We start from the raw sequence: 25,775 nt of genomic DNA on the forward strand, positions 1-25,775 counted from the left end.
GAGAAGGGCGACACTACCCACTACGACTCAACAGTAAGTCTGCACGAGTGCTGCTCACAGATGGCTGAAGTGGGAAATGATCCTGTTGCCTTGGTGACCTGACAATTATTCTGAGCTTGCTGCAGGCAAGTCCAGAGTCTCACCAGGTCTCCTCTACACAAGCTAGGTCTCAAGATTCTGCAGCCCGTTTATAGGGTTTAATTATATCTCAAGTAGTCGATATGAGATTCAATTACCAGATTCTTGTGTCTAAACAGGTAACACAGGGTTTAAGAAATATTCAGGGGAATTTAAATGTATTGATTAAAAAATGCTAAACAGTTTAAGAGAAGAGATGTAGAGAGGAATTAATAATAAAAACTCCTTTCTCTACACAGAATTCAGACCTGAATGGAGGAATTTATCACTTTATATAGCCTATTGATTGTTCCCATCTGAATGCTGGAAACCTTACTGCAGGCACCTTTTGGGCGTTGAAAATCTCTGAATTATGCCTTCATTATCACCCAAGGTACACAGGCAGCTGTTTTTGTGTATTGTCTAACACTTCAAAAATTGCAGTCACTGTAATGTTTATGTTTATGCATGTCCTGCTTCCTCTACAAACACACACAATTTCATTCCTGGTAATGGTAATGTATCAATAACATTAGATACAAAAATTATACATACTATCATGTATAATTACATATTTATAATAAATACTGGCAACTAAGAAATCAGTCGCAAAAAGAATGAAGAAAGATATTATAAAATTAACTATAACACTAAAATGAATTAAAATATATTATATTTTTCTTAATTTTCTAAACTTCTCTTAATATATATAGTAAGTACGTAATATAAGTTCAAAACAACATTTATTTAAAGTAAAACTGCTTTGTAACATTATAAATGCATTTTTTAAATTATAAATAATATTTATATTTATAAATCTAATGTGTTTGTGTGTGTGTGTGTGTATATATATATATATATATATATATATATATATATATATATATATATATATATATATATATATATATATATATATACACAAAATGGTAGCCGAAAGAGCTCAATGCACTGCAACTTCAGAAAACACTTGCAAATAGAAAAAACACCAGCAAATCAAGAAAACATCTTCATCAGTTTGACAGCAAGTGCTGCAAATGCTCACAACACAACCAAATAAATCTTTTTTATTTGCAGAGCGTTTCTTTATTTGGTTGTGTTGTGAGTATTTGCAGTGCATTTCTTTATTTGGTTGTGTTGTGAGTATTTGCAGTGTGTTTCTTTATTTTGTTGTGTTGTCAAATTGATGAAGTTATTTTCTTAATTTGTATGTGTTTTTTCTATTTGCAGCACGTTGAGCTTCCTCGGCCACCGTAATATATTCTACATTCAGACTGCAGGAAAAAGTGGCCCAAATCCATTTTTGCATGACTCAAATATTTTTGTTCCCTAACATTTTTCTATACAAACTAAACGCAAGGAGTCATATTGTAAATATTTAATTAGCTCCTCATTCTTGTGTTTGTCCTCCTTTTCACCTGTGCCCAAATTTTCAGGTGTCCACAACATATTACCTTATAAATTAAAGCATAAACACAGACTTCAGTGGCTTTCTGATGACAGCATGCTGCATGCCATCTTTGTTTTTTTTATTTTTGTGTATGTCAGTTCAAAACCATGAAAAAAAAAAGTAAAACCTGAGCAAAAAACAAAAACAGAATTGAGCACTAAAGCTTGCAGTGTGAATGTACACTAAAACAGGAAAAGGTTCGTTTGTATACATGTTTCACAAAAATCAGTGTGAGATTAAAATATCTGAAGTCTAAAATAAGAGTTTAATAAGAGATTAAGAGATTTTAATGTCTTACCTTTCTGTCATTTGTTTCAGTGGTTAGGCAATCAATATCACCCTGCAATTAAAGTAATCAAATTAAAGAAATAGAACAATCAATTGGACAGAACTGAAAGGATGTTTGTGCACATAAAATATAACAAAATATGATGTTACCCACATCATGCAAGGGGTAGGCCTCTGTGTAGACACCACTGCCCAGCAGACTGCTGATTCCTGTGAACATAAAATCAAGCCAATTGCTAATTGTTGTGTTGAAATAGTTAACCCTTGGTCATTCTAAACCCCAGGTAAACTGAATCCTGGGTTTCACACTGTGCATACCTAAACCTAATGTTTGCGATGTCAGTGTCATTGATTGGATGAGCAATACCAGCATGTGACCAGTCTACATAATGGCTCTAGCATCTTCATATTACACACTTACAAGTTTTCCTGAATAGACTTTTCAGTGGACAGTAAAGGTAAGAATAAAACTGTCTCTTCTTTACTCCAATTCATGTTTTCCATCACTATTTCCATCACCAACACCTATTTATACAATGCGCATTGTTCCCATGACTGTCAAAATGATGTGAATATGCACACGATTGGCTGTCAGTAAAGTATGCATGCAAAACATTCTATCACTGCATCATTTCACATTGCACAAACCATGCCCTGGGTAAAAGCAGCGCTAACCCTGCAACTAAAATTACAAGTGTGAAACATACCTTTACCCAGGGTCAAAAGGGAGGTTTAGAGTGACGACAACCCAGGGTTAAGCACAATGTGAAAAGCCCTAAAGCATACTCATGAATCACCAATCTATTCAAGCAATTACTGGATATGAGGGGCAGGGTTATGTGTGAGTTGCTTGCTCAATATACAGTATCTCACAGAAGTGAGTACACTCCTCACATTTTTGTAAATATTTTATTATATATTTTCATGTGACAACACTGAAGAAATGACACTTTGCTACAATGTAAAGTAGTGAGTGTACAGCTTGTATAACAGTGTAAATTTGCTGTCCCCTCAAAATAACTCAACACACAGCCATTAATGTCTAAACCGCTGGCCACAAAAGTGAGTACACCCCTAAGTGAAAATGTCCAAATTGGGCCCAAAGTGTCAATATGTTGTGTGGCCACCATTATTTTTCAGCACTGCCTTAACCCTCTTGGGCATGGAGTTCACCAGAGAGCTTCACAGGTTGCCACTGGAGTCCTCTTCCACTCCTCCATGACGACATCACGGAGCTGGTGCATGTTAGAGACCTTACGCTCCTCCACCTTCCATTTGAGGATGTCCCACAGATGCTCAATAGGGTTTAGATCTGGAGACATGCTTGGCCAGTCCATCACCTTTACCCTCAGCTTCTTTAGCAAGGCAGTGGTCATCTTGGAGGTGTGTTTGGGGTCGTTATCATGTTGGAATACTGCCCTGCGGCACAGTCTCTGCTTCAGTATGTCACAGTACATGTTGGCATTCATGATTCCCTCAATGAACTGTAGCTCCCCAGTGCCGGCAGCACTCATGCAACCCCAGACCATGACACTCCCACCACCATGCTTGACTGTAGGCAAGACACACTTGTCTTTGTACTCCTCACCTGGTTGCCGCCACACGCGCTTGACACCATCTGAACCAAATAAGTTTATCTTGGTCTCATCAGACCACTGGACATGGTTCCAGTAATCAGAGCTGGGAAGTAACTGATTACATGTAATCTGGATTATGTAATCAGATTCCAAAAATTAAGTACTTGTAATTAGAGTAAATTACATTTTAAAGTACTCGTAATCAGACTATAGTTACTTTATAGATGACATGATTACATATTATTCACACAATAGCAATAAATTATTCATAAATTATTGATTCTCACTAATTTCTCTTTTTCATCTTTTGCATTTTCCTTTCTAAAATAGCCTAGCGATTATATACATATTATATATGTATTTATAGTCCATTTTTGTGGACATTCACACAGAGATCAATCATTAGTCATGTGGGGACAGCATTTGACCACTGGATTTACAAAAATAATTTCAGGTTTAAGAAGGGTTTCAATATTGCATCAACTACTGATGAACACATTCATTTTTATTTGAATTATTACTCTGTAGTTTTTTTTAACCATGTATTATTAATGAATTAAAATGCACATATTCACATTATTTCTTAGTTACATGTAATGCAGGCATTCCAAAACTTTTTGTCATCTAAACCTTATTCACCGAATATATTTGCTTTAAGTACCCCTGAGATTTTAAAATAAATATTTCTATAATTAAATAACACATTTGCATCGTCACGGTTTCTTTGATGTTGATTAATGATCACATGGCATGCAGGTAAATAAAAATATTTCATCTTTTATAGTAAGTGTTTTATTTAAAACAAAGACTATGGAAATACAAAGACGGTTCACTCCTATAGGCCTACTTATGAATGGGAGAAATTGCAATGCGCAATATGTAAGAATAGTCCCACCTTCTAAATGAAAGGGCTGAATTTCCCATAGAAACCTGACTAGACCAGCTAATGCACATACACACTATAAGTTATGATTCCGCATGTGCATTGGCTGGTCTAGCCTGAAAAATAAGCTTTTTAAATGCTATTTGAGCATAAGAAAGCATTGGGCCATTAATTTCAGATTTTTGTTGCTGATTTGACATGTAATTTAATTGTGAGTTCAGCAAGCAGTTTTTGAGATATCAGGATTCCCCCATTCATTAAGATTTAGAAGGCGTTGCAAATATGGCCGCAGAGTGAAGAGACTTTCCTCGAAAGGGAGTTTGTTTAAAAAAAAAATATTTTTTTTATGATTTAATTAATTGTCAGCTTTTCATTAAACACACAACCCCCCTGCAGTTCCTTTACGAACCCTAGTTTGGGAAACCTTGATGTAATATAATGTTTCATGCACTTTATGTTGTAAATTACAATGAATGGAACAAGTTTTCTTACTCTTCGCATTTTTTACATCATTATGGTACAAGATAATGCCATTTAAATCAATGTGATTAACGAGTTAAATCAAAAGTAATCTACAAGTAATCTGATTATATTACCTAAAATGTGTAATGTAATTGATTACGTTACTGACTACAATTTTTGTCATGTAATCTGGAATCAGGTCGACCATGGCGAGGCCTGTTCTGAGTGGAACCTGTCCTGTTAAACTGCTGTATGGTCTTGGCCACCGTGCTGCAGCTCAGTTTCAGGGTCTTGGCAATCTTCTTATAGCCTACGCCATCTTTATGTAGAGCAACAATTCTTTTTTTCACATCCTCAGAGAGTTCTTTGCCATGAGGTGCCATGTTGAACTTTCAGTGACCAGTATCAGCGAGTGAGAGCGATAACACCAAATTTAACACACCTGCTCCCCATTCACACCTGAGACCTTGTAACACTAACGAGTCACATGACACCAGGGAGAGAAAATGGCTAATTGGGCCCAATTTGGACATTTTCACTTAGGGGTGTACTCACTTTTGTGGCCAGCGGTTTAGACATTAATGGCTGTGTGTTGAGTTATTTTGAGGGGACAGCAAATTTACACTGTTATACAAGCTGTACACTCACTTCTTTACATTGTAGCAAAGTTTCATTTCTTCAATTTATGATGTTTTATTAACAAGGTTCAGGAGGAGCACGTCAGATACTTAGCCTAATTAACACAGGAGGTTCGCACTCAAGTTAATCAACGTACGGCTATAAATACAGCTGACATACCTCTGTTCATTTGACGGATAATCAGCATCCCTCCACCACTCCTTCTCCACTCAAGAAGGCATCACTAGAGTTCTCACCACACTATGGGGGGGTACTCTGGGTTCGGGCCATTCCTGAGCCCGGAGCCCTTCCCCAGGACAGCACGCCAAATACGCATTACCTTACTCGTGCTAAATATATGTAAGTGTGAACTTGTGAATGTCACATGAAAAGATATAATAAGATATTTACAAAAATTTGAAGGGTGTACTCACTTCTGTGAGATACTGTATGTGCACATTTAAAGTTGTATTGGTCATGTTATGCATAACTGTAGACTACTGTAGGTGCTTCAACTGCAAGACAGCAATACCTTAGTTATGGCATGATTTGGTTACACTTTATTTTAAGGTGTCCTTGTTACAGTGTAATTAAACAATTAAGTAATAATGAGTAATATTCATTAACGTATACTTAATATAGGGTTAGAACTGTTAGTTACTTGCATAATTTACTGTTATTTCTTTAGTAAGTACATGTAACAGACTTTAAAATAAAGGGTTACCATTGATTTTTAGTAACATTTCAATTCAACAACATTGTTGGATAGAATTCAGGTTGATTTGCACTAGTTTGTCAAGCAAAAATAAGATGATGACACTTACCCATGATATACTTAGCCTGTGTGCATTTTGTTCGTTTTAAAATCTCATACACCTGTTGATGATTATAAATAGATTTATAAAGATGATTATAATAAAGATGATTATAAATATAATTCCTGATTGATAATACTAGACTCGAAATATAATTAAAATGGCATTAAACAATAGACAACGAAAGTTCTAAATATCACAGGATACCTTTAGGAGACCTAAAATAGCCAAAATAAATAAATAAACCCTGCTGAGAAAATCAATCTGAGGTTGGACAGCATTGTAAGAGGCAGCTGACAGATCAAGTGACTGAAATTATTGTCCACAAAAAGAACAACTTTGACATCACTGACATTTTGGTGTGGAGCCACACAGGCTCTTTGGTAATCAAATCAAGGGATAAATGACATTGGGTCTTAAATCGTCCCTGACTAGGTAGGCAAAACTGTTTTATAAGGGGACTGGTACTTACTATTGAGCTCCTGGTTTTGCTGTCAAAGAAGGAATTTCTGTCTGATAAATCAAAGCTGTGAAAAGAAACACAGGGCCATTTCATTGACTGTTTTGTGCCTCCCTTTTCAATTTTACAGGCAATAACATTCCATGGGGCAGTCGAGTCAAGTCACCTTTATTTATATAGTGCTTTTAACAATGCAAATTCTGTCAAAGAAACTGCACAATATCAAAATAGGAAAATAGTGTGTCAATAATGTAAAATGACAAGATTAAACACTCAATTTTCAGTTAAAGGCATTTCATTGAATTCAGTGATGTCATCATCCAGCAGTATGGACCATCCGGGCATTAAAAACCAAAGCTGCATTTACAGCACACTGCTTTTTAGAGGATTATTAGTGACCATCCTTCATATTTCACTACTTTAACTTGACCATAAATTTGAACATGTATAACAATCACACATTGCTTTCTACATTAAAACTAGCATTTGGCAAAATCCTGCGTGATCATTTTCATTCATTGCAGTCAATGAATGAAAATGCCTATGAGGTCAGCAGTCATCTTAAACATGAGCTTAGTGTGGCAATAAATGACTTACAGATGCTGCTTTTCTCGTGAGAACGGGTAGGAGAGGTGTTTCTCATTTTCCGTCTGGTTTTCCCCAACTTTAGGTTGCAAGGGTGCAGTGACTTTCTGCATAAACATGTTGACCTTCTCTACAATGCTGTTTCCCTGACTGACTTCATATTTCTGGAAATGACATGATAGCACAGCAGAGCACATCATGTTTGTGTAGAGCACTCAGATTCTGTTTATCACTTGATCACTCAAGAAAATATACCTTTTTTGTTGGCATTTTGAGCTTCATAAACTCTGCTTCTCGACAAAGAACTTCCCAAGGAGCATGGATCTTCACGAATCCCACACCTGGTAGTTTCGTCTGAAAAACAAAGATAAAGAAACATGGCCTCAGCATACGAACAGCACGCTGCGGTGTTCTCCGAATTAAAATCACTGTGAGGGAAGAACGGTGATATTGCAGATCATGTTAGAGCACATATCACAGGCTTTTTGCTTCATGAAGAAAACGTGAGTGGTGTTTGCACTAGCAAAACTGCGTGGTTGCTAACTGGCCCAAGTTAAAAAGCCCACCCCCAAGTCTCTATGGTATTCTGGCACCTACATATGGGTCGGTCCATCCCGAATGCATCTAAATCTATGGAATGTTTTGCCTGTTTTTTTGTACGTAGGGGTGGGCGATACAGCAAAAATATCATATCACGATTTTTTTTCTGGAAAATCACGATTCGCTATTTTATCACGATTCTTTGTCAGGTTGGTTTTACTATTTTGCAAGTACAGCCAAACTAAATTCCTTATTTTAAAAACAAAGCCTTTCAAGGTAAAAAATTAAATAAATTAAAATAAAAAAGAATGGCAGATATTTAGGCCAAAGTGGGCAAAGATAAAAATCTTTATTAACATTAAAGGGATAGTTCACCCCCAAAAAAGTTGTTTTAAACCTAAATGAGTTTCCTTCTTCTGTTGAACATAAAAGTTATTTTGAAGAATGTGGGTAACCATAACATTTTAATCGTCCATGATCAAAAACCGTGTTATTCCACACCACTAAATGTATGGTAGACAATATTCACACAAAAATAATAGCACACCTCTTTTCAAAAAGATTCACAATTTTAAAGTAGATATCATTCACACATCGTTCATCGATTATGCAGTTAATATAAAAACCTTCAAGGTTTGTTCAAATCACTAACTCGAAGTATGAGTGATATTAATAGTGATGCTTCTCATTGCTAAGAACCACTATCAATATCACTCATACACAGTATTCTGAAAGACAAACATGCAAACCATTCATAAAATATCCAAGAAATGGACAAGATCTCTTTTCAAGAGTTTAACACACTAGGTTTTCTTCTTCATGAAGGACCTTTTGAGAGAAATTCACAGAAATGAAGAAAAAAAATCTCAGCTGTGAAGAGAAGGACTTCTCTCTTGGCTTTCTGAAGCTGAAAAGAGGGTTATGTAAGATTTGCTTCAAATGACCCACTCTTGTTATAACTCACATCCCACACACAAGGTCTGACCCAGTCTGTTCAATCCCAGCCACTGCTTTCAGTGAAGAACAACGCAAACAGGTATTTCTGCTCTTAGACTACATTATATACAAGTATCTACAAGTCTAATTCAACCCCAATTCAATTAAAAATGATATCTTAACATGGCATAGTTGTGCGTGTCTTGCTAGTCTTTCCTCAGTGTATATATAAAAAAAAAAAACAGATATCAGAACATTTATATTTTATTTTTTTCCTCACTAAACCCAATGGTTTGATCTTAGTTTAGGAGAGTGACATAATTTTTGACAACATGATTCAAACAGAGCAAGTTTTTCTGATAGTCTTATCAGTATTTCATTATATATTTCATTCACATTGGCCTTGCCAAGCTCAAGAGTTATGGGAAAAAAATATTGTTTTTGGCACAAAATTGGGTCTGAGGTGAAATAATATGATTCTTTAAAGTTCAGCAATAATATTCATGTGATATAATTCAACTCAGAAAGAGAGGTAGCTAAAAATGTCATGATAAAAGACCCTGTGTGACATGAAATAATAAACAATAATCAGAATATTAAAGTGAACCCAAATTACTTATATTCAGGAAGCAATTCTCCGTACTTTTTCAGAGAGCTGCAAATCTTAGTCCTTTAGACTAATACTTCAGTTTATTCTCCTCTGCACGATAAACACTTCACTTTGTTGATGATTAGTCCACTAAGACCTCTTCACCTAATTCTGGCTGAGCTGTCTAACATCCAGAGTAGTGGAGAAAGTTAAATCTGCGAACATCAAAGCATATGACATGGGTTTATAGAAGTTAAGCTTGAAAGACAAGCTGCTAATCATAATAAAACTGCAAATTAGCAATTGGGGAATACATTAAGCGATTCATCTTGAAGAGGCGCAGTAATTACGTAAGTAAAGTACACGGTAAATTAAGTGTGAACTTGTTTTATGATTGCCAACAAGCAAATGAATTCATTCTTACCATTAGCAATTACAGCGTTGGCAGGACTGGGGAACAATTTAAGAGAAATAATTTCACGGTAAGGGTGACAACTCTTTAACATCAATAATATGTAATAAAATGCTTTTCTATTTCTACAAGCCGTTTCCACAGTCCCAAAATAAAATAAAAATTTAGAAAGATATTATCACTGGGAAATGTCACTGAGAAGACACCTGACAAATAACATTATTAGTGTAGTGTTTCAAAACTGGGTCAACAACAGGGAATGATTTTGCTGCTGTATAAGTGAAAGAATTCATTTAAAAAGCTAGAGAGCTTAAGAGAAGTAATGGTCATAATACACATCAAAGTAATGTATCAAACATATTGCCATTTGAGCGGTCTTGTCTTTGAATTTCATTTTCATGAGGACGCATCCAGACTGTTAAAAATCTACATGAAGTTTGGTCCAATGCTGGCAAAGAGCTGCTAACAAGCCATTTTATCAGTCGTAAGTTTCATTGCTCGAGTTGATGTGCATGGTTGCGTCTCTCAGTGGGTGGACGGTATCATTCGCAGTGGCAGAACTCCAGCTGAAATTATAGCCTTGGTGACAGAAACTTACAAAAAGGCACATCACAGTAGGCTCTTTCACACATAATATTTTCTGGTGAATTACTGTTGAACAGGGCCTTTTGAGAAATACCAGGATTAGAAGTTGTAAAAATTACTACTACATTTATGCATTTAGCTGGCGCTTTTATCCAAAGTGACTTACAATAGAGGAACATAAACAATTCATCACAGAGCAAGTAATACACACAGTACACAATGGGAGAATTATTTCAAATCTAGATTGGGAAACAAACTAGCGGAGAAGTAAAATCTTTATATGAAATGCATAAATGTAAATGAAATGTCACATTGGCTAGTCCACTCTGAAATAAAAGCTTTTTTAAACTGTATTTAAGCAGTAGAAACAACATTTATAGGATAGTTAATGCTAGGTTTAATGTCAGATTATGTCATTTAAATGTGAGTGTATCAAGCAGTTTTTGAGAATTTAGGATTTCCTCATTCAAATAAATACGTAGGACTTGGATGACCTAAATAAAAATTTAATTAAATTACATTTTTTAAACATGGTCCTTATTTATATTTTAACCAAACAATACAATTACAACTTAAAATGATCATATTGTATGATTTTCCAGTATGATTTCAGAAGAAGCCAAAGAGTATTTTAAGCTTCAGTGGAAGCAAGAACATGTGACATTTAACCATCTGAAAAACTCATATGGTTAATGTCACAAATTTAATATTGAAAAATTACTTATTTTATGTCAAATTAGATTATGAATCCCAGATTTCCATGGACCCACTGTAACTGAAAACACAGTGGGACTCACCCCTTCCTCTTTCTCCATCTCAAGGCCCATTTCTCGCAGGTTCTCCTCAAACTCCTCCCTGCGGAGGCGCTGGTCGTCCTCATGGTAATCCAGCCTCTGCTCCTGGGCTGCAAGTTCGGGGTCCTCATGAGCAGGTGGGTTTTTCCGTTCGAACCTGCAGCACAAGCAGGACTTGGATGACTGTTTGTGAGTGCTCTGGGGCTTCTGAACGTGGTAGGTGAGGACATAATCTATCCGCCTTAGGCCATCCTGGAAATACGGCCACACTTTGGCATCCTTTGGTCTATCATTTCCCTGCTGAGCTTTCCGGAGCTAGAAAAAAGAAAAGTTCATAAAAAATATTACATGCATCAGTCTCTTATAGTTTTATAAGAGACTAATTTGCATCAGTAGATTATATTACATAATTTTAAGTAAATATCTTTTGAAATTTTATTCAAAATAAATAAAGAGATAAAATTATATAGACAGAAGTGACTTTACAATAACAAAATCATGATGCTAACTGTGACCTTCAAACCAAAAATAAATCAAATTTGTAATATTAAATAATCTTTACGCTTCTTTACAAAAACAGACATAAATCTACCTGCGTACTCAGAGTATGTACATTTTACAAAGGGTGTGGCAGATTTCTGGCCTTTGAAATATGTGTTTATGTTAAACACTATTCTATTCCAGCTTACTTCACCATTCATAGGCTGATTTTCCAGTATATGGTAAACACTGTGGCTCTGTGGTGCTTTCAATGTTGCTCTGTTGGTTTGACTGCTGTGATTTTGGGTGTTTTTAGTCTGAACAAGGACACACAGAAACATGGGACAAGAGCACTACTACCCACCAAACAAATCCTAGTTAACAAATTATAGCTAATTTCTATGGGAGAAAAGATGTTAAATATGTAGTTTTTAACAGCATAATTACCTATGTTTAAACCTATTGGTCATGTAAACTACGGTTTAATTTTGGGCTGTTTTAAAAAAAATTTAATTTATTCAGCAAGGATACATTAAACTAATCAAAGATGTCAGTAAACACTTTTACATTGTTATAAAGAAAACGAACATTTCAAAATTCAGATTAGTTAATGCTGCTCTTTTGAACTTTCTAGACATTAAAGAATAAAATTAAATTAAAATAGTACTTAACAGTATATCATATAGTATTTTTTCACCAAATAGTATTTCATCATGATATTAAGAAGACATGTTGCACCAAATCAGCATGAAAGATCTTAACACTGAAGACTGGAGTAATGGCTGCTGAAAATTCAGCTTTGCCATCACAAAAATAATAACATATTAAAACTGAAAACATTTATTTTAAAGTGCTTTACTGCACTTTGATCAAATAAATGCATCTTTGCTGAGCATGACAAACTTCTTTTTCCTAATATCACATTTTACTAACCCCAGACTTTTAGAAGATTGTCTTACACAGAAACAGAGAACATCTTTTTCTAAACCAATAACGACAAAGGGACACTGAGTAAAAATCCACTTCTTTTTTCCAACAAATGAGCAGTGCAATAATACATTTATCAGGACAAAGAGGCAATCAGCCGAAGATATTCAATTTCCTTCCAAGGCATTTAGATTTAAAGTTTGGTTCTTCTGCTTAAAAGCCGCACACAGAAGGTTTTTTTTTTTTTAGCAGATGCTTTCAACCAAAAAAACAAAACAGATATACCTAGAATAGTTTACTGCAGGCACAGTGTTTTCAGAACATTCAGTGCACACTGCTTAAGAACAGGCTGGAACTCAGTAACTCTACAATTCATGCGTCATCCCTTGTGAGGTTTCATTAGGGTTTCCATCCCATACTTAAACCAGTTCTGTGTAAAGAGGAAGTGAGAATCACAATGCTGGGATGTATGTGAACACCAAACATCCAAAGGGACCAACAAACAAAGTCAAAAAGGCTAAAGAAACTTCTCAATTCCCATGCCAATATATAATTTGACTTTTAAAGGACATTATTTATTATACGCTATATTACAGAAGCTTAAAGTGGACATAACACACAGTTTCTGCCAATCTCATGTTAATCTTGAGTACCTATAGAGTAGTATTGCATCTTTCATATCTCTGAAGAGTCTGTAGTTTTATCAGATTTATAAAAGACAGATCCAGCTGTACTGCTTCCCTTAGAAAACATTCGAGCTCCTGGAGGAGCCGTGGGTGGAGCTGAAGTGTCACGAGCACACGCAGATCGATCGTCTGCAAGCTGTGACATCGATATAAAACAGGGACAAACAAAAACTTTATTGACTTACGTTACCTATGGTTAATGAATTAACGTATGAAATATGTTAATGGGCGTGCTCTTGATCTCGCTCTGGTTGATGCGTGTTGAATTCTGCCATTTATGATGTCAAACTTTTTTTTTCTTTCTACTGCAGTTGGTCTTTGGACCAGGACTAGTCACACTTTTCAACCCTTGTAGCCTAAATATTTCTCATGGTAAATTTCTGAACAAGATACTAATATGGAAAGCACTTTCATTTGCATTTTTGACTTAAGAATTATAAATAATGAGATATAGTGCAGGAAGCTGTCAGTTTACTGCTTGACAAGTGCTGTTTTTTTCTTGATTTGTCATCTTAATCCTGAATATGTGTTACAGCCTTATAAGAATGAGTAACACACCACTCAAAAAGTACCAAATCTATAAACATGAACCCAACACGTAATTTAATAAATTTGTATAAAGTCATTTAGGATTAGCAGAGGTTATTTCAAAGTGACCAGCCTGTCCTGCAGATTTGCAAAGACGTTCAAATGCGCCCTCAGCATGCAAAGTAGTTTTGCACACCCAAAGGGTACGCAAAATCGGCAGAGCTTAAAGTATATTGCACCATCTGGAGTATGAAAACGAAGGCAATGTGTTCTAGCCGAGATGTGTTTGGCAAGCTTTAGCTTTTGATGAAAATATATATTTGGTTGCTTTATGAATTATCAGCATGATACGGGCTAAGAAGAATATTTGTCTTGCATAAACATTTACATTTATGCATTTAGCAGACGCTTTTATCCAAAGCGACTTACATTGCATTCAAGTTACAGTTTTTACATTTTATCAGCTCTTGCTTTCCCTGGGAATTGAACCCATGACCTTGGCGTTGCTAGCGCCATGCTCTACTATTTGAGCTACAGGAAAGCCTACTGAGCTACAGGAAAGCCTCAGTAGGCTTACCTACTGTAGAACAGTAGAATTACAAAGCAAATGTGACTATTTATGTAATTTAACCTCCTTAGCTAATATCACATATCGCCTGTACCAGAAAAAGGTGTAAACTGAAGAATTCAAATGTCCAAATATTTGTCCATAGTTGGCCTTGCAAATTACACTGTACTAGAAAGACGGGGAAACCGATGAGGGACTGGTAATAAAATGGACAAAATGAGTGCAGAGAAATGTTTGTCTGTTGTTGTGACTTACAGCAGTCTGGAGGTACAGAGAATCTCTAGTGCCTTTAGAATTGTCTCCATCAACCCCCTTTACATCCAATGGGACAGTTTCATACTTCTCATTTCGCCACATGCTGTCTTGTCCTCTCGGGCCTGATGGCTGCTCCTCTGTGCTGTTGAAACCCAAGAGTTTCTCACCTGTCGAAGTGCAAACACAAATTTATCAATGCAAATATTATTGCTTTGTGATAGGAATATGAAGTGCGATGCTAAATTAATCTCAACAACTCTTTCTATCACACAGAATTGCAAATAACCAGCTGGTATGAAGTTTAGTTGGACTTGCGTTTAAAGAGAAAAATCAAGTTTGAAGTGGTCACAGTCAGTATTCTAATTTTTTTTTTTTTTTTTTTGGATCAGAGACCAAGAAATTGTGCAGAATTTTGAATATTTCTTCTTATTTTCACGATTCTTTGTTTTATTATGAAAATTTGAGGTCTCAGAACATACTATATTTGTTGCTTTTTATAGATCACAGTTCTGGAGTAAAAACAGAGAGGGCAGCAAGGGGTCAATATATTCTTCAAAATGAATGCAAGCACCACCACATAATGCCTTCCAACCTAATTACAGAGCAGCTGAGAGCAAATGCAATTCATTCAGTTCAAGACACTCATTGAAAATTAATAATCTGAACACTAATAAGTAACATTTAAAAAACATTGGGTGGTAATATGACAATGTCATTGTATTGTGAAGCATAAAATCTGAAATAAAAAAATAAAGCAAAAAACAACGTCTTATAGAACACATGCCAACATTTTACTCCCTAGAATGCATATGTAGGTTATTGTAGGATACAAGTGTGTGTGTGTGTGTGTGTGTGTGTGTGTGTGTGTGTGCGCGCGCGCTTAACCTCGGATTGCTCCAGGGGGATAGTCAGTGCAATAATGTCAGCTTGCCTTTTATCTTTTGTACTCAGTATAAATTTGACCATGATAAACAACAAAATAAATAAATAAGTAAAATATATATTTTTGACAGACATATGGATATGGAGTATTAATACAAACAGCTTTTAATATTAAAGTAGGATATCAAATGTGAAAATAATTAGTTCACATGATCCCAGACACATTCATGTTATATTTTTACAATATTTACTGTAAACAGTCAAATATGTAAACAATCTTTAGAGCAATTTTCTTATATTAATAAGTGAGTTTGAAACATTTTGTTGAATAAGATTTTCATTCAGGAAAATAATCTCACCATAAGAGGTGGTTTACCAGATTTAAAACGTTTGCCGGATCAATCTAAGCCCTATTAACTGCTAGTCCATCTGATCCATCACCTCCTAGATCAATGTAGACAAGCTAATAAACAAAACTGAACAGCATGTTCCACCAAGAACCCATATAAAATCAGTTGCCATCAGAAGAGGAACACAAAGGCTATGAATATTGAATAGCAAATTGATGTACGACATGCTTTCTGGCAATTTTCTGCAAGGACATTACCTGTTTCTTTATAGAGTCTGATGTTTATTAGGACCCTATTTGCAAGTGGATTTTCCATTTGCTTGTTGAGATTAGATAATGCAGCTTTATTACATTGCCTAAAATGATGTCAGACAAATAAAAGCATTTTTCAGGATGAAAAACACCCTTGTGGCAATCATTACATTTGATTGTCTTATGGTATTTAAAAGGCAATAAATCATGAAACTTACTTATAACATGGTTGCTGCATCATATTCAAAGAAATATGGAAAATGTAACCGGATTTATACATCATTCCCATATTCTACTATATAAATCCCTGTAGATAATGTAGTAACATTCTCCCTTAAACCGATTCTCTTTGAAAAGCCATTCCTCCATATACCCCAAATGGGAAAATCCCCTCTGACAGCTGAGGTTGACATGCACAGCCCCCTCAGACCAGCATCTCTGTCCGCCTCAGGTGAAGATGATGCTGCTATGGATTTTCCTCATGTGCTCCGTGTGTATGTTACCTGAAGGCAATGCGTGACAAAAGCCTTATTGCCCATAGCTACAGCATATCTGACTTTATTAGTAGTATTATTTTAATAATAATAACACCAGTCTTTGCACAAATGCATTATTTATAATATATCTGGGTTTTATAAATAGTGTTTTGCAAAGCAATCTGTGCATTACAATTTTGTCTGAGTGAATTCTGTTTGGCTACGGAGCGATTTATTATCATGTCGATCTTTAATATTCATCAATAACAAACGCGCAATCAGGATCCTGAATATAATACATGAGAAACTCACCCGAGCCATCAGCTTCCTCATCTTTCCTCGCAGTATTTCCATCATCTTCACCCTTCATTGGCGCAAATATATGCTTTGTATCTAGTTTCCAGGTAGATGTAGTGGAAGTTGTGTGTCGTGTGAGAGAGACGAGTATTTACATGAAGTCTCGAGGACTGGATCCGTGCGAATGCGTTTATATCTCATCCACCAACCACACACATCTACATCACAACCAAACGCACGAGCTTTCCCTCGCATCAGATGCGCTTTTGGGCAGTTCATGAAGCAACATCAGAGTTGAATGCGGGCTTATTTCCTTTTGTTCAGTGGTGTTTAGAACTAACACAACGTATAGCCTGTTTATCTTGATTTACACGGAGACGCATATCGGTGTATGGGCTATAAACGGGAGACTACTTGTCACACTTTTTACTCCACAGCGAATTTTCCGAGCGTAGGTTTGAACATTTTTAGCAAAACATTTATGAAACAGAAAAATGTGTGGAACTGCAAAAACGTAAATGTTTTCACAAACAAATAGGCCTATATGTCTATAAATTAAAGTTTTTACAACCATAAATTTGACAACATTCAGGGTGTAATATTACAGACCATCATCGATGATTCCTTCATTTTTTTAAAACACCAATTGAAAATAGCTGTAACTAAATCTGGCCTGAGTCCCAAACAATGTGCATACTATCCATCCTAAATTCAATGTGATACGAGTCATTTTCAATATTATTTAGGGCAGATAGGGTGGATAGTATGCACATTGGGATGCAGGGCTGTAATATTCCAGATCTCATATCTGATTGGACGACAAGCGTTTGCCGACTAGCACCCTTTGTATCACTTCGTTGTTACATCGTTAAGCCTGTAGGTGGCGACAAGTGACTCTTTTATGCAGTTATACCCTTCTCCATTGAACCAATTATACCGATTCATTTATGAACGAGTGACTTTACGAGTGAGTCATTGAATCATTCACTCGATTGATTTGTTCAAAACACTGATTCATTCAGTTACAAAAATTGATCTTTGAGATCTAGATTTCTACACTCGGTCAAGCCAACTCAACTGACACTATATCGATCAATGCATTGTCCAGCACTCATGCAGATGGCCTGAAAACTCTTCAGCCACTGTAATAGGCGATGGATAATATGACAAAGTCAAGGACCCAGCAAACGGATTGTTTCCGTCTAATTTTACCCGGAGAACAGGTAATTATACACACACACACTTTCCCCCCCTCACACATTCTCTTACTTACTCCAAAACAGCTCAAGCTCAGTTGTCGCTGCTAGTGACTTTTTTGTGTCAGTAATAGACAGTGTTGGGGGTAACGCATTACAAGTAACGCGAGTTACGTAATAATATTACTTTTTTCAAGTAACTAGTAAAGTAACGCATTACTTTTTAATTTACAAGAAAATATCCGAGTTATTTTTTCAAAAAAGTAGTTCTAGACTAAATGTGAATGTGCGTTAATTCATCCCACTCGCAAAAAACAGATTTAGTATTCATCAAAATGAATTAAAACAGTGAAATGCAAACTCAGAATATGATGCAAACCTGCAATAATTAAATGTTAAACAACACGAATGTATCTAATCCCATTATTATTAACCGATGTCTTTGCTGCTGACCTTTGATCCAGTTCAATCATACTAATAAGCAAAAATTACTTTAGATAAACTAACAATTGTGCTTCATTGTTTTTAATTGTTGAAGAATGTTGAACCTTCTTCTCCTGCGTTCTACTGTACAGACGTGAATGTACTTTTCCTTCAGCCTGAGGTTTATTCATTACAACGTAACGCATTACTTTCCATAAAAAGTAGCTAAGTAACGTAATTAGTTACTTTCTTAGGGAGTAAAGCAATATTGTAATGCATTACTTTTAAAAGTAACTTTCCCCAACACTGGTAATATAATACTGGCTTATGTGATGGCTCTATATTGCACGACCGCTAGTGTAATATTGCTCATCTAGCGTACTGCAGTACAGCCACCCGAAATGCATTATTGCATATATATATATGTTTTTTTTTTTTTTTTTTCTTGGCCCAGTCCGCCACTGGTGGTTGCCATGGCAGATTTTTTACAAGGGTCTGTCGTTTTCAAATCGATTAATTCAAGTGCAGTTTTAATATTTTTTAGCCACATTTTGTGATTACTTTCTAGACCACTACCACCTGACGCACGGGGGACTGATTAAACAGAGATCAGCTGAGCGTGCACGCATCTACAGCTCGCACCGGCAACACTAAATAATCAATCAGTGCTTTCCAGAAGGAGAGTAATGTCTTAACATTTTCAAGTCACCTTTAATTAAATGCTGGAACCGTCCAGTACCACTTCGGAGCTTGAGAAGAAGAATGAAAATGTTGAATCTTTCTTGTGCTCAGAGAGGAAATCACTCCAGCGCTTCGGCTCCTGACTCCGGCTCACCTGCTCAAGCACTGTTTATCTCAACCACTCAAGAACATGTAAATATCTTTCCGTCTTACAACTTGGAGAGAGCGAAGTCTTAACAATTAAAGAACCATACTTTTCGTACAAAATCGTCGTAACGCAACGTATATGCGCGATATGCGGACAGCGCGTGCACAGCACTGATATGACGTATTCATAGGTGTTACCTTCACTATCGGAGCAGGTCAGGAATGTGGGCAGGCAGGGGACTGACTAACATTTATATTTACGGTTTAAATTACTGGGTAAATGTTTTCTCTGAGGTTTGCACACATTGTGAAATGGTAAACACGCGGAACTTGCACGCACAGTCTTTAAGTGTCACGAAGTTATATGCACGCCATGTTCATCACAATAACTACCGGTCTTCCACGGTCATGAAAAACTTGGAAATTGCATGACATTTTAAAATTTGTGATTGCCAAGACTGAAAAAAAAAAATAAAAATGATAACATATTTTAAGTCGTTGACGTCTGTTGTAAATAGACAATAGTTAAAAATAAAAATCTTCATTTTGTACAGTAAATTATTGAAAATATTACTCTCTCTCTCTCTCTCTCTCTCTCTCTCTCTCTCTCTCTCTCTCTCTCTCTCTCTCTCTCTCTCTCTCTCTATATATATATATATATATATATATATATATATATATATATATATATATATACTGTAAAAAGTCATTCTGTAGGGTTGTAGATTTCATTAAATTTATTATGTAAACTTCACTTAACAAAATTAATTCCTTGTTTTTATAAATATTTTTTGAGTTGAAACTATTTAAAAATGTGAGGAATAAAACCTACTTAATTCTGTTGTTAAGGATTTAGCTATTCATTTTGAATAACTCAAAATAGAGACAATATTGAATAAATCCAACATGATTGAAATGAGCTGTTTTCAATTTACAAGCATTTCCTGTTCCAACGTGCGGTTCAATCAGCTCCTGAGCACGAGACAACATGGAGGCAAGGCTGATCGGTGCTCTTTTTCAGTTAACTTCACAAAGGTATGGGCTATTATTTTATTTATATAGGAAAAAACTGTTGTAAATTATCGAAATGGTCCACTTTATGTGATATAGGCATCATTCATAATAGTCGGCTTAAAATTGATTGGTGGTAGTGCAAGTTATAGTACTCTTGAAAAAATAAATATGCTAATTCGTTCATGTAGCCTATATTTTTTTGTAGCTTACTAACGTTATCTTAACAAATAGACAACAAGCAACATTGTATAATAATGGCTGTAGTCATTGTCCGATCTTGGGCAACAGATCCTTATTTTGTGGCCTAGTGTTAACGTTTGAACTAGTGTGTTGCTCCTAAAGTATGGGTAATCATGTTTTACACCGATTAATGTTTGAATGGGTTCATTTTAAAACTATTTAACGTTAGATCTGCCGTTGAACAGTCACTATTCAAAAAGTTTTTTTTTTTGTTTGTTTGTTTTACACATCTGTGTGGACCTGACGTGACGATCTGCCAGTACGTTCCACGGTAATTTACATTAATAGCTGGCACACATATGTATCTTTTTAAATAAAGTCCCTCAAACCTAATCATTCCTTAGTTACACATCATGTTAGGAGCTATTGATGAGATTGAACGGTCATTCTGCGCGATCGCGATTGTACGGAAGCCCTGAACTTAATTCTTAGTTATTTTGTCTTTGTTTCAGAACAAAATAACAAGTGATTGCTGTAAATGTTAGTTATTTTCGTCTACTGAATTATTGATATTCCACATTTCTATTAACATTATTTTTTCAGAACTGCAGAACAGAATTTAAGAAGAATTAAAAAATGAATGTCCAAGTATGCCAGCCCTTTTTCAGCCTTCTCAAGTGAGTTATCAATCATGTTTAGAGACCTAAAGGAACATAATGTATGTGAAAACCCCCTCTCAAAACGTGAGAATTTCTCTCATTCCATATTTCAGGTGAATACAGAATTTCAAAGAATAATCACTGTGCAGCTGGAGCCTAAATTGGTCCTCACTGGACCTTCACACTTCCAAGCTGCTGAAGGAGGAGCACTTGGAGAAAGACTGAAAACTGAAATAGAACTACTGAAGGTATAGTTTATAATGAAGCATGCAAGCCATTTGGCTACTTGTTGTTTTATGTAAGGCTGAGAGAAATGGTTTATTCTTGTATTTTTCTTCATGATACTCGGGTAGTAATTCCCCTTCTACTGTAAATTAAATATTAAACTTGATGATATTTAGCTACTTAAAAGCTGACAAATGCATTTGTGACAACGGTTCAGTGAGGTTATGTTTTGTTGCCTTGAGTTAATTTATTGGACTTTCACAGTAACTGAAGAAATGAAGAAACTGAGACAGACTAAATCCAGAAGAACTGTGTCTCCAAGACGCTTCAAGAAACCTCCTGCAAAGCTACAGTACTGTTAAAAGTTTTAGGCACTTGTGTAAAAATGCTGTAAAATGAGGATGCTGTCAAAAATTGTCATAAATTGATTTTCTTTAATCAATTAACTTCTATGAACTAAATGAAATCAACATTTGGTGTGAGCGTCCTTTGTGTTTAAAGCAGCTTTTGTCCTCGGTGCACTTGAGCAGAGATTTTCAGGAGCTTTGCATATAGGTTTCTCGAAGCGTCTTGGAGACACGGTTCTTCTGGATTTAGTCTGTCTCAGTTTGTTCTGATTCTTCATGTCATTACACTTTGAATGATGATCAGATCAGAACTCTGTGTGGAGCACAAAAATCTCACTGGATTATTACAATTAATGGCAAAATGAATGTTTGGAAATGTAAACTGATATTTCCTAGTGACACACTACGGCAAAAGATAGAAATAACTGACTTAAAACCATTTAAAATAATTTTGGCCACTACTGTATTTCAGAAACTTTTCTTGGAGCTGGATGCTGTCAAAACGAGTCCAGTCACTCAGGTCTAAACTGCTGTCTTAAAATAAAATGGTTTTATCTGTTCTGTGGTCCATGTTGCCAAACATACCTCACACATTTGAACATTTTGTGCCTATAAAAATGACCCAAAAAAGTAACTGCATTGTGTATTTTAAACAATTGGTACCTAAAAAGAAACACAAAAAGAGACTTTGTTTTGCAGAATTCATATTAAGTAATTGTGGATACAGTCTGAGAATGCTAATATATGCTATTGTAACTGTTGTTGGCAATAAAGCAGAAGCTTGTATTTAATCTTTAACGACTGTGTCTGTTATTCATATGTGAAATATTAAAATTACTTTAATCCATTTATTAAAAATAATACTTTGTGTTAAATCAATTTTTTTAAGTAGTATGCATTAGTATAGTGCTCCAATGAAAACAATATTTTTTGTATAAATTTTACTTAATATTTTTGTGTGGGCTATTTGCATCTACTTAATTTAAATGGCTAATTTTTAAGGAATTCATTTGATTAATTCTAACTCAATTCTCAATAGCAGTTGAATTTAATTAATAATATTGCTTGTAATCTGTTGCCACAATTTTATTGAGGATGTAGTGTATTATTTTTTACAGTGTATATATATATATATATATCTCTCTCTCTGTCTATCTATCTATCTATCGTTGAATGTCACTTAACCCGTCTACATCTATTATTGCTCTAATATAAATATTGATACTAATTTTCTTAAGCAATTTATTTCTTCTACTCCTAATTTATTAATGCTTGTGATCATTTCCCGAAGTTTGTTTTGACCTAGTTAAATTTATTTTCGATTTATTGGTACACTATGTTCTTTTTTTAAATAGCATAATTGATCCACCCATTTAACTGTTGGCAAGGTGTTGATCTTTAATTGCTTGTTCTTTGTTTATTGACGTTATGTGGCAATCAAACCATGGTAGTTGGTTTCAGAATGCCCCAGGTTTATCTGAGGTTTGTGCCTCATGACATTGATGAGACTGCAGTAGGGTTTGCCTCTGACGACTCAATATTTGTTGTGCAACACTACACAGTGAAGGACTGCACACCGAGTTAACAGATAAACTTTCATGTGGATGGTATACAGTGGCATGTTGGCTTCCTGATACGAGCAAATATGCAAATTCATTTTATTTTTATTTTCACTTTTTTAAACATTTGAGTACAATTTTAACCTACACATTTTAATTTTGCATTATTAAAATGCATCCTAGTGATTCAATAGAGATAGTTACCTAACCTGCCTGGTGCAAAAGGGTTTATTTTTTTCTTTCTTCTCTTATGTGTCTGGTCTTTGTTAGCCATTATTCTCTCTATTATGTTGTGGCTAGGTTTCAGGTGACTTCAGCCAATGTGGGGAAAAACTGGCTTCCTCTTTTGTCACTAGTTTTTGTAGACAATAATAATTGTAACCCTCAGTATGAAGCTGACTAAATTAACAAGAGTGGTTAAGTTGATATAAAAGAATGCAATTATATGCCTAACTAATTGTTTAGTGTAACTACTTAAATTTGGGACCGTATACTACCAGTAGTCTCCTCCTCCTCTCTTATCTCTCTCAGACATACTCTATCTTTTTAAGTCTCTTTCTGTTTGTTCCATATCGTTAAAACATGCTACAAGAGAGGCCCCATCATGTACTTGGATGCAGAAGCCACACTTGAATCTATGAATGTCATTGCACTAGATTACAAAATATCAAGCAAATGCTAGAACGAATGCTGAGAAAAGTCAGAAGCAAAATAAAGAAATAAAAAATAGCATCAATTTGTGAAACTTATATGATTTATGCATAATTTATACAGTAAAAATGTGCATAAAACAAACCTCAAAGAGTAGTCTACATGGTTAACATTCGCTGACTTTACGATCTGTAGTATTTTAAAGAGTTTATTGAGCCTTGAGACAAAAAAAAAAAAAAAAACTGATATGACACATTCATAGGTGTTTCCCTCACTATCAGAGCAGGTCAGGAATGTGGGCAGGCAGGGGACTGACTAACATTTATATTTACGGTTTAAATTACTGGGTAAATGTTTTCTCTGAGGTTTACACTGTAAGAAAAAGTGATGAGGACTTTGAAGATCTTGATGAAGAAGTTTATTGCAGCATAGCAGTGACAAAGTACATGTAGTACCTTGGGTTCAACGGAGTCGGAATGAACCCAGAACATCATAAGTTCAAGCCTTTTATACATTTCAAGTTTACTACCCTCCTTTTGTAACAGCTGTAGTCTGTGTGTTAATTAATTAAGTTCTGACACCCCTTTGTCTGAGGTGGTTCTCAGTGTCCCACACCTGCTTCTATTTTACAATTGGTCACCTTTTGCTCAGGATGTGATCACCCCAAATGGGCTACAAACAACTGTTGACTTTCTTATTCTCTATAATAATTAAGCCATTTTGGGAAATGAGCATGATCAAATATATTGTGGAGTGGAAGTTGGGTCGAGGCAGACTATAGATTCTTACAACACCCATTGTGAAATGGTAAACACGCGGAACTTGCACGCACAGTCTTTACGTGTCACAAAGTTATATGCACGCCATGTTCATCACAATAACTACCGGTCTTCCACGGTCATGAAAAACTTGGAAATTTCATGAGATTTTAAAATTGTGATTTCCAAGAATGGAAAAAAAAAACATTTGATAACATTTTAAGTCGTTGACGTCTGTTGTAAATATGATTTTATTTAGCAAAAATTTAAGTTTTTTTTAGCTTGAAATTGCTCTTTGTGGGTGTTTAAAATCTATGCAGTAATTATGAATGAAAATGAAAGTAATGAAAGTTAATTGAGGCTGTGGGATGCCACTACCTGTGATTTATTGTGCTTGGCAACAAGTATCCAGATATTTTTTTTTGTCTTCATTTTGTACAGTAAATTAAATACAGAGACTATCTATCTATCTATCTATCTATCTATCTATCTATCTATCTATCTATCTATCTATCTATCTATCTATCTATCTATCTATCTATCTATCTATCTATCTATCTATCTATCTATCTATCTATCTATCTATCTATCTATCTATCTATCTATCTATCTATCTATCTATCTATCTATCTATCTATCTATCTATCTATCTATCTATCTATCTATCTATCTATCTATCTATCTATCTATCTATCTTTCTTTGAATGTCACTTAACCCGTCTACATCTATTATTGCTCTAATATAAATATTGATACTAATTTTCTTAAGCAATTTATTTCTTCTACTCCTAATTTATTAATGCTTGTGATCATTTCCCGAAGTTTGTTTTGACCTAGTTAAATTTATTTTCGATTTATTGGTACACTATGTTCTTTTTTTAAATAGCATAATTGATCCACCCATTTAACTGTTGGCAAGGTGTTGATCTTTAATTGCTTGTTCTTTGTTTATTGACGTTATGTGGCAATCAAACCATGGTAGTTGGTTTCAGAATGCCCCAGGTTTATCTGAGGTTTGTGCCTCATGACATTGATGAGACTGCAGTAGGGTTTGCCTCTGACGACTCAATATTTGTTGTGCAACACTACACAGTGAAGGACTGCACACCGAGTTAACAGATAAA

General features: G+C 35.3%; 1 protein-coding gene across 2 annotated transcripts in view; it reads right to left on the reverse strand.

Annotated features, from left to right (window-relative positions):
• LOC306875996 (anoctamin-1-like) overlaps nucleotides 1-19,486 on the reverse strand; it is a 39,340-nt gene extending 19,854 nt beyond the window's left edge. Inside the window, exons 1-9 of one of the 2 annotated variants that reach the window (XM_079426878.1) lie at nucleotides 19,140-19,486; nucleotides 14,556-14,722; nucleotides 11,115-11,426; nucleotides 7,511-7,609; nucleotides 7,268-7,419; nucleotides 6,683-6,737; nucleotides 6,220-6,271; nucleotides 2,010-2,065; nucleotides 1,866-1,907 (exon numbers count right to left, since the gene is read on the reverse strand). In XM_079426878.1, the coding sequence (XP_079283004.1) occupies nucleotides 1,866-1,907; nucleotides 2,010-2,065; nucleotides 6,220-6,271; nucleotides 6,683-6,737; nucleotides 7,268-7,419; nucleotides 7,511-7,609; nucleotides 11,115-11,426; nucleotides 14,556-14,657 (870 nt within the window). In that variant the 5' untranslated portion in view covers nucleotides 14,658-14,722; nucleotides 19,140-19,486. Of the gene's footprint in view, nucleotides 1-1,865; nucleotides 1,908-2,009; nucleotides 2,066-6,219; nucleotides 6,272-6,682; nucleotides 6,738-7,267; nucleotides 7,420-7,510; nucleotides 7,610-11,114; nucleotides 11,427-14,555; nucleotides 14,723-16,826; nucleotides 17,535-19,139 lie in introns of those variants that run through there. The other variant, XM_079426877.1, reaches the window with a different exon arrangement.
• Nucleotides 19,487-25,775: the final 6,289 nt, after the last annotated feature.

Source organism: Barbus barbus, assembly GCF_936440315.1.
Source record: "Barbus barbus genome assembly, chromosome: 1".
Classification (NCBI taxonomy): domain Eukaryota; kingdom Metazoa; phylum Chordata; class Actinopteri; order Cypriniformes; family Cyprinidae; genus Barbus; species Barbus barbus.